At 45.4% G+C, this 10478-nt stretch overlaps 1 protein-coding gene across 1 annotated transcript in view; it reads right to left on the bottom strand.

Annotated features, from left to right (window-relative positions):
- Window positions 1–1260: 1260 nt before the first annotated feature.
- The window catches only part of SHC3 (SHC adaptor protein 3), a 145111-nt gene continuing 135893 nt past the window's right edge, over window positions 1261–10478 (bottom strand). The window contains exon 12 of the mRNA XM_019936230.3: window positions 1261–4465. Within this exon, the coding sequence (XP_019791789.1) occupies window positions 4337–4465 (129 nt within the window). The 3' untranslated portion in view covers window positions 1261–4336. The remainder of the gene's footprint in view (window positions 4466–10478) is intronic.

Raw genomic sequence — 10478 nt, 5'->3', positions numbered from 1 at the left:
CTGTCGCCACCCTCCAGCAAGTCAATTGGCTCTGGTTTCCTCACTGAAAAATGGGTCCCTCCAGCTGTATTATCCCAGAACACTCCCTTACTTGCTGTCCCCTGAGGAGCAGGGACAGTTCCAGGTTAACAAGATGTGCCAGTCGTTTTTCCACTTCTCTTTCTCAGGACCAACTTAAAGTTTTACTACAGAACCCTAGAGTATCATTCTGAAACCCAAGGCCAAGATCTGTCTGTGTCCTACAGTTACCTATTTACAATCTTTCCACAATCTCCTTCCCACTTCCCACCGGGCTGTCACCGTTCACAGAAAGGCATTTATGGATGGCATCCTTACATACTTGGCCAGCGAGAGAGCACAGATGTACACTTTTGAGAGTGAAGCATCCCAGGAAACAACTGTCCTCCATGCTTACACATAGTCACTGGCCCCCACAGCCTCTCAGGACAGGGACTGCACAGCCCAGTGGTGCAGGTGGAGAGCCAGGGCTCAGAGAAACTGAGCAACCAGCTCAAGGCCACATGGCTCTGTGCATACGGGAGCCAAGGTAGGCTGCCCGGGGAGCCTGGGATCCAAGGAAACGTGTGACTGGACTTCAAGAAGTGACTGATTCAGGGAAATAAGGACCAGGACATTTGTTTTCAAGGGTTACTTATATAAAGGAGTCACCCAGGCATCTGATGCTACCTAAAAGGAGAGCTCCATTTCAGGAAGCGGGCATCTTCAGGACAGCAGGCTGGACACGGAGCCAGGAGAATGAGTCGACACTGTCCCCAAGCACGGGGCCCTTTGAGGGGGCCGCACAAAGTGCTGTTTCATCCACTCCTCTCCCAGGCCTGCCCTGCTTTCAGCCAGGACTTTCCCTTCGCACTCGGCTTCTCACCTTCTGTCCTCATTGGAAATGATCACTGCTACCCTCCTCCATCAGGAGAACCCCAGTTGGGTCTTTGTCCAGCAACCCCAACAGCTGAGATGGCCCAAAACAGAATCATTGCTCAAATGAAACACAGGTAAAGGCCAGGCAGGCTCCCGGTCCTCTGGCCTCTCAAACATAAAAAGTCCGGAAGTGGTGGCTTAAACATAGGATTTAGGTGGGGAGTTATTTGATTTGAACACACCATCTGACTGTCCACCTGCTTCTTTTTTTTTTTTTTTTTTTGGCCGTACCATGTGGCTTGCAAGATCTTAGTTCCCCAACCAGGGATCGAACCCTTGGCCCCGGCAATGAGAGTACCGAGTCCTAACCACTGGACCACCAGGGAATTCCCCACCTGCCTCTACTATGAGCTGTTCAGAGTATCCCTAGTAGTCAGATGTCAAAGCTGACTGAAACCAGTGACCAGCGGCCCCACAGAAGCCCCGCAGGCTCCCAGCAGATAGGAGTGTCACTGGAAAGCACAGCTAATTCAAACAGGATGGTGTGGGTAGGAAGGGGAAGGGAGGGTCTCCAGAGCTACTTAGCAAGATAGGCCATTTTAGGACTGCTGGACCCTGCCTGGCTCTCCCGGCAGACACAGAGGCCTGGGTCAAGTGGCAGGGGGCCCACGAGAGGGGCAGCAGGTCCTGGCACACTCCGAGGGCCCAGGGTGGCCCGGCACGGCGCTCAGTGACCACGCCCTGGGAGTTGGAGGCCCTGGAGCTGCCCCGACTGTGGCTGCAGCGAAGTTTGCCTCTGAATCCCGAGCTCCCTATGGAGCAGAGCTCAGAGAAGCGCTGAGAGAGTAGAACAGCTCTGTTGCCCACCGACCCTGTAGCCTTGAGCAAGGTGGGCACTACCTGAGCCTCAGTTTCCCCATCTGTGAGTGAGGCTCCGTGATACCCAGCATGTGGCGTTAAGGAAGAGAAGAGATGACCCAGGTGAGCTCTTACATGCTTTACATGCTTTACAAATGGGAGAAAACAAAGACTAGAAAATTGCTGCTACACCTCAAATCTGCTCCAATGGCTACAAAGGAGTGCCAGTTATGTCCCACTAGCACGTTCTGTGGGAAGCGATCTTAAAACCTGAGCTTAAAAATACATATTTTGAATGAATATTGAAACAATATTTGATCCCCCATTACTTTTAATTTTCTAAATTGATTCTCATGCAGAAAGCATATATTGCTTATCACCATTGAGATAAACACTAACTTCAGAGCAGAGAGCTACTAAACCTGCAGATTACCATTTCTTATACTCCCAAGAGAAAAACAAAACAGATCAAATGTTCAGGGGCCCTCAGTTCTTAACTCTTGTTTCCTACTTTCCTTTGCCCTTAACATGAGTGTTTTGGCCTTATGCAGGGGGGCGTGCAATTCTGTTGAAAGAAGTCATTTGAGCCATTTTTATATGTGTGTACACTTGCACACAAAGAAGGATCATGCATCCCCATAGAGGTCAGATTTTTATGTATACGTCTGCAGGGCTGCAGGCCTCAAGGAGACGGAGTGCAGGGCAATTCTCACAGCCACCCCAAAGTCTACATTGTCACAGGGGAAGAGCCCGACCTAGCTGCTGTCTGGCATCCCTGTTCAGACCCCGCTGCTTTTGGATAACTTGGAGCAGGGTATCTGTTCTGCACCTGAAAACAGACCATTCTAGGAAGAGACAGGGCAGTCTAGATTAGTGCCAGACTCCCCATAAAGTTCCAATTCACTGCAGAACATTCTAGAAGATTGAAGCCACTGTCAGCTTTGGTTCATTGGACCTTCAAAGGGTAAAAACTCCACAGAAGGCTAACATGAATCCTTGGACCTGTCCCAAGCCATCCTCAGCCAACAGGTCTACCCCATCCTCCCATCCTGGCCATACACACCCTCTAAAAGTAGAAACAGGGTTCACACACGTAGCATTAGAACTTTGTGGAATTAGCGCTCATTAGAATTTTTTAAATCTACCGTTAACTCCACATTCTCGAAGCATCAAACTTATTACTCTCCAATGCTAAGTGTATGCAGAGAGTCCTTCCGTTGCACTGATGAAGGGGGTGCTGCCCGCAATGGATTTCACTGGGACAAGAGCCAACATTGCAGCACAAGTGAGAAGGTGCCAACGAATGAGTGAATCCTTCCATCTTTTAAAAGACAGCACCTGTTAAATCATATGGTAATCTCAAGCCAAACATTTTTTAAAAGTTAGAAACACTGTCGACTTCCTAACACCAAACGACCCAGTAGGAAATCAGTGTTTGATCCCAAAGGAAGGAGCCGGGACAAAGCGCTGCCCAGGGCATGAGCCCTTTTCATGGAGCAATTGGGAAACAATTGTAGAGACAAACCAGCCAATTTACCACCAATCTCTCCAGAAGTGGGACCTCAAACTGATTCCCAAAGCTCTTGAGCCTGGTCCCGAGCTTCAGGCAAACCTGAATCAGCCACAGCTGATGGAATGTCTCCAGGCAGGAACTCTGAGCACATGTGTTTGCACCCGTCTTCCACAGATCGTACACATGCTTCTTCCTCTACTGAATATAAAGGGGGCGGGGTTTTACTAGCAGGTACTGCAGCAGCCTGTTGGCTAAGAGGATGTACAAACCCCCATCTACCCCTCCACTCATCCTCATTTTGTCCTTATACAGATAAAAACAAAGGAAGCATTTACCTGTCAAGATCTTGATCAGTGAGGCTTATTTTGTGCCCTATTTGGCAGTAAAGTGGATCCCCAAGAACCCCTGGACAACCGGAGTCATGGGAGACGGCATTCCTGTGCTCAGCACTACCTGAAACAGCTGGAGTAACGCCTACTCTTCAGTGCAGCAGCCCTAATCTCTGGTGCTGGAAACCCCATGCACACAGGTGTGATGCAGGCAGCCTGGGAGGCATCACCAAGGAGGAGGGACAGCCATGAGGACCAGCACTTCACAGGGCTTTACGTGCAGAGCATAGACAGCATCTTGCCTTATTCTATCACAATCCCAAGTGTTTATTACCGACCCTCCTGCTGCTTCTATTCCCTGTATTGTGCTTAGTAGGTAATACCTTCCCAGTGGACTTTCCCAGTGGAATGGGTCAGCTGAATTAACATTTTGCCCGGACAACTACAGTCAAACTTTGTTTTCATTAAAAACATACAGCACGGAACATCAGTCTTACATCTTTCTTAGTCTTAAAAAATATAAATATAGAGGGATAATTTGTATAGGATGTATAGGTATGTACACCTTTAATATGCACATGAGAATTCGGAACAAGTTTATGAAACTTGCACTTTAGGGAGGCCTTCCTCCTGGGGCTTTTGAACAAAGCTCTGAGCTAGTGGGCAGATGCTTGAGTTCCCATGGCCCAGTACCCATCTACCGGGAAGAAGTGAGCCCTCCTGACTGCAGGTGCAGTGTCGGGATGGGGCAGCTGGCAGGTCACGGGTTCCTCTCCACCGGCTGCTGAAGGCAGAGCTCGCTCCCGGCAGAGACGATGGGCAGGCTGTTCTCCAGGTGGTGGTTGATGAGGTCGTTGATACTGTCAAAGATCCTGTCCTTTGTGCGGATCTGTGAGGGTGCAGAGGGAAGGTTAGCACCACCCACAGGCAAAGGAAGAAGAACGCTCCCCACTGGGAGTCAGAACTGGAGACGCAGCCTCCTTAGCGACCCAGGGTTTCCCTGTGCTTTCAGAGGTGGTGTCTGCTAAGTCCCTGGTCCCTGTCACTGGCCAGTAAATTCAGTCAGTTCATCTGTCCACCCCTCTGGGACTGAGCCATGGCCTCCCCCACCTTTAGCAACCAGGGGCCGTGGTGAGATCGTCTGCATCCCAACAGCCTCCTCTCTCTGGCTCCCCTCCTGCCCTCATGGGATTCATCCCAGAAACCTCTGTCCTGCACCACCCAGCAGTGTCTGCAGGCTCCCCTGCCCCTGCCACCTGCAGGCCTTTGCCCGGCGGTACTGGCCCAGACCTCTTCTTCCACCTGGGAACCTAGCTCAGCCTCCAGGTCAGCACCTTCAGGCCCCCGTCCTTCCTCACCACCCCTCCCCAGGCCAGCTGTCAGCATCCTGCACACCTGCCAGAAAGGAGCCCACAGTTGTGAGGAGGGGCTCCAAGTTCCCACTGGAGAGTGACCCTTGCTGGGATGGAGGGGCAGTGCTGCACGTTTCTGGTCACTCAGTTCTAAAGCTTAGTAGGGTGCCTGTCCATGAACTTCTCCTGAATAGATGAAGGCCTGAGATGGGGTGAGGGTGCTGGGTGGCACTTTGCCTCTTCCCTCTGCACAATGGCCCTGTGCTCTGGTCCCTGGGGGTCACCAGTCCCCCCACCCTGAGTCGGTACACTCACAGTATAGACCACACTTGAAGGAGGCAGTATGAGTTCTGGCCAGGAGCAGTGTCCCAGCGTGCTCCGGATGCAGCCCAGGGGCCCTACTTCTTTGAGAGGGAATGGAGACGGGGCAGGGAGTAGGCCCCTGGCTGTACCCACTAGTGCTCCAGTCCCATTGATGACCCTCACAATGGGTCTGGGATGCCTGGGTACCCCAACCCCTCTCTCCAGCCTCATTGCTGGGACCCATCCCTCCCTTGGAACAACAAGGGAACAACCATCCCTCTCTCAAGGATCTGAAGGCACATCTATTCTCCTCACTTACTTGTCCCAATATTCTTTCCCCAAGTTATTTTTTTGTTAATTTTATTGGAGTATAGTTGATTTAAAATGTTGTGTTAGTTTCTGCTGTACAGCAATATGAGTCAGTTATACATAAACATATATCCACTCTTCTTTAGATTCTTTTCCCATATAGGTCATTACAGAGTACTGAGTAGAGTTCCCTGTGCTATACAGTAGGTTCTTATTGGTTATCTATTTTATATATAATAGTGTGCATATGCAAATCCCAATCTCCCAATTTATCCCTCCCCCGCCCCTTTCCCCCTGGTAACCATAAATTTCTTTTCTGCATCTGTGACTCTATTTCTGTTTCGTAAATAAGTTATTTGTAACATCTTTTAGATTCCACATATAAGTGATATCATATGATATTTGCCTTTCTGTGTCTGAATTACTTCACTCAATATGACAATCTCTAGGTCCATCCATCCTTCTCCAAGTTCTTAATCTCACTCTCCTTTCTTAATGTGGCCACCCTTTTTTCTCCCCCTCCATCAACCCACCAATGGGATGTCCATCTCTAGGCATTCAGTCCCATATCTCATTCTCTCTCTAAATCTATACTTCAGGTGTGTATATCAGAAGCCCCTGCCCAGGCCATCTGCCCTGGGCTTTAAACTTTTTAAAATTAGGATGCTCTCCTCTCCTGGGTTCCAACTCTGATGTGAGGCTCCTCCCCACCCACCTCTGTAAGCACTGAAGGGGAAGAAACTTCCCAGGCCATGGGGTCCCCTGACTCTTGGGCATTAAGCCTCAGTAAGGGTGTAATCTGATGGGCACATTCAGAAAAAAATCTTTTTGCAAGACTTTCTGGCATCTTTGCATCAAGGTTGTTTAATCCTCCTGGGGCTCCTTAGAATTCCCCACCCAGAAAGACCCCCTGGGTAACACAACAGGCCCCTTCCTTGGATGCTGAAGGCACCCAGGAGCTCAGCTTGAGCCTAGTATTATCGGGGTGTTGCCTTTACATCATTGACTCCTTATTTCCACTTCTTAATGATTAACACTCATTTATGTTCTGGGGCAATAGAGACAGATGAAGAAAGATTTATGTTGGGAACGTGTCTGGGACAGTGGTCTAAACCTGGCTCACGTTGGCATCACCTGAGTTGCTCTCAGTAACCCCATGCCTAGGCCAACTTCACCAGGAGCTTGGGATGGGGCCTGGGCACTAGCGTGTTGTATGTTCCCTCCATGATTCCAACATGCTGCCAAGCTGAGGAACACTGGTCAGTGTTTTTGTAGTACGTAGGCTGGCCAGTATAAACATGCACACATGTAAGCACACAGAAGAGTAAGCCATATAAAGAAGTAGGCAGTTTACTTCACTCCTATAAATACTTGCTGAAACTCTGATCTAGCTCCTGCCCAGAGAACTTGCAGCACACAGAGCCATCTGTGTGGACTCACCTGCCATGTGCTGGAAATGCCAATGGCTGATTTTAAAAGCCCAGCAGCCCAGACAAACCTAGGACAAACTTCTCCAGATACATAAAGGGATTCTGCTACAGTGATGACACATGAATGTTAACCCCAGAAAACTACGTTAGGCTTTGCATAGCAAAAAAGCACATAAAAGTGCGGATGAGAGCCTTTGTTTTAGTTCAATACGCATATATTGAAAATGAAGAAAAATCTGAAATCAATAATCTAAGCTTCCACTTTAGGAAACTAGAGAAGGAAAAGCAAGTTAAGTTCAAGTTAAGTAAAGGGAAAGAAATAATAAAAATTAGGGCAGAAATCAATGAAATTGAAATAGGAAATCAATACAGAAAATCAATGATCCCCAAAGCTAGTTCTTTGAAAAGATAAATAAAATCAATAAGCCTCTAACCAGGCTAAGTAAGAAAAAATGAAAGGAGACACAAATTACTAATATCAGAAGTGAAAGAGGGGTCATCACTACAGATCTCACAGACATTAAAAGGATAATAAAGGAATATTACAAATAACTTGAAGCTTTCCCAGTAAGATCAGGAACAAGGCAAGGATGTCCCATCTCATTACTCCTTTTCAACATCATAGTGGAAGTCCCAGCTAATGCAACAAGTCAAGAAAAGGAAATAAAATGTATGCTGATTGGAAAGGAAGAAATAAAACTGTCTTTGCTTACAGATGATATGATTGTCTATGAATAAAATCCAAAAAAATCAACAGCAACAACAACCAAAATACAAACAACCAAACATTCCTAGAACTAATAAATGATTGTAGCAAGATTGCAGGATAAGAGGTTACTATACAAAAGTCAGTTGCTTTCCTATATATAAGCAATGAACAAGTTGAATTTGAAATTAAAAACATAATACTATTTATTGGGTTGGCCAAAAAGCTTGTTTGGGTTTTTCCCAAAACATCTTATGGAAAACTCCAAACAAACTTTTTGGCCAACCCAGTATATTAGCACCCCCAAAATGAAATAGTTATAAATCTAACAAAATATATACACAATTATATGAGGGAAACTACAAAATTATGAGAGAAAGTTTTAAAAAACTAAATAAATGAAGATATATTCGGTATTCATGGATTGAAAGACTCAATATTGTCAAGATGTCAGTTCTTCCCAACTTGATCTATAGATTCAATGCAGTCCCAATCAAAATCCCAGCAAGATATTGTGTATATTGACAAACTTATTCTAAAGTTTATATGGAAAAGCAAAAGACCAAGTGTAGCCAACACAATACCAAAGGAGAAGAATAAAGTTGGAGGACTGATAATACTCAACTTCAAGTTTTACAATAAAGCTTCAGTAATCAAGATAGTGTGGTATTAGTGAAAGAACAGACAAATAGATCAATGGAACAGAATAGAGAGCCCAGAAATAGACCCACACAAATATAGATGACTGATCTTTGACAAAGAAGCAAAGGCAATACAATGGAGTAAATATTGTCTTTTCAACAAATGGTGCTAGAACAGCAAATTGTGCTGGACAACCACATGCAAAAAACTGAACCTAGACACAAACTGTACACTCTTCACAAAAATTGACTCAAAATGGATGATAAACCTAAATGTAAAATGCAAAACTATAAAACTCTTACAAGATAACATAGGAGAAAACCTAGATGACTGTGGGTTTGATGATGACTTTTTATTTATGATATCAAAGGCATGATCCATGAAAGAAGGAAATGAGAAGCTGGATTTCATTAAAATTAAAAACTTCTGCCCTTCAAATGACACTGTCAAGAGAATGAGAAGACATGCCACAGATGGGAAGAAAATATTTGCAAGAGACATATCTAATAAATAAAATAATATATAATAACAATAAATAATAAAATAATAAGTTTGGACTATTATCCAATACAATATTCTACTATACAAAGAACTCTTAAAACCAATAATAAGAAAAAAAACAACCAGACTTAAAAATGGGCCAAATCAAGAATACATAATGGGGAAAAACAGCCTCTTCAATAAACGGTGTTGGGAAAACTGGACATACAAAAGAATCAAACTAGAATACTTTCTCACACCATATACAGAAATAAAATTGATTAAAGACTTAAATGTAAGACCTGAAACCATAAAAATTCTAGAAGAAGACCTAGGCAGACACTCTCTGACATCGGTTTTAGCAATAGTTTTTTGGACATGTCTCCTCAGGCAAGGGAAATGTAAGCAAAAATGAACAAATGAGATTACATAGAACTAAAAAGCTTTTGTACAGTGAAGGGAACTATCAACAACAAAAAAAGGCCACCTATAGAATGGGAGAAGATATTTGCAAATAATAAGCCCAATACAGGGTTAATATCCAAAATATACAAAAAACTCACACAACTCAACATAAAAAAGAAAAATAACCTGATTAAAAATGGTCAAAGGACCTGAATGGACATTTTTCCAAAGAAGACATACAGATGGCCTGTTGGCCAACCGGCATGGAAAGATGCTCAACATCACTAATCACCACAGAAATGCAAATTAAAACCACAGTGAAATATCACCTCACACCTGTCAGAAGGGCTATTGTCAAAAAGACAAAAAATAACAAGTGTTGATCAGGATGCGAAGAAAAGGGAACCCTCCTACACTGTTGGTGGGAATGTAAATTGATGCAGCCACTGTGGAAAAGCAGCATGGAGATTCGTCAAAAAATTAAAAATAGATTTCCCATGTGATCCAGCAATTCCACCTCACTGTCCTAGCAGTATCTGCAAGGGTGGGAGCAGCAGTGGAGGTGGGAAGTGGTGGGTCAACCTCAGGATGTTAATTTTTGGAGTAGAATATCAGGTTTGGGATCTGAGGGCACAGGAGAGACTGAGTGAAGTCTCTGAGCTCTTCTCACCACCCCCCTTCATTGATTCTGGACGTTTTCTCCATCAAGGTTGACTAAGCCAGATGTGGACATCTGTCAGAAGGGACACCCTATGCCCGGGTTTTGCTCTGTAGTCTGGGCTCTTCACCTTGATGAGCAGTGGAAGAGGGCAGTGGTGGACGTGAGTGCCATGAGGATGGGGTGATGCAGGGGGCAGTCATCCAGGAGGGCAAAGGAGAGGACAGCTAAGTTGCAGCCTGGTCTGAGCACACCTGATCACCTCACAGGTGAGCCTCCATGCCCTTGCAGATGTGGGGCTGCTTGATCAGCCCTTTGGAACTCTAACTTTCCAGCAGTATTGGGTTTATGAACTTTTGTTCAAACTGTTCAGAAAGTATAATAATTCCTTGTTGCTTGTATCAACTAGCACAGAAAATTCTACCTTAAAAATAATTTTTTAGGAGCTCTGTAGATGGATAGAATTGTAGTCTCTCTAAATGCAGAACTTTCATCCCAGGAAGATTCTCTGGGGCCCTGCTAGTTCTAAGTGCTCACCTCTGTGAGGCTTCCAGGATGCCAGCTGATAAGGCACTGCTCAAGAAAGTACCCAAAAAGTCCTAATTCCAGCTTAAAGG

This window comes from Tursiops truncatus, chromosome 6 (genome assembly GCF_011762595.2).
Source record: "Tursiops truncatus isolate mTurTru1 chromosome 6, mTurTru1.mat.Y, whole genome shotgun sequence".
NCBI classification, from domain to species: Eukaryota; Metazoa; Chordata; class Mammalia; order Artiodactyla; family Delphinidae; genus Tursiops; species Tursiops truncatus.
This window is presented reverse-complemented; position numbering and strand designations above follow the sequence as displayed.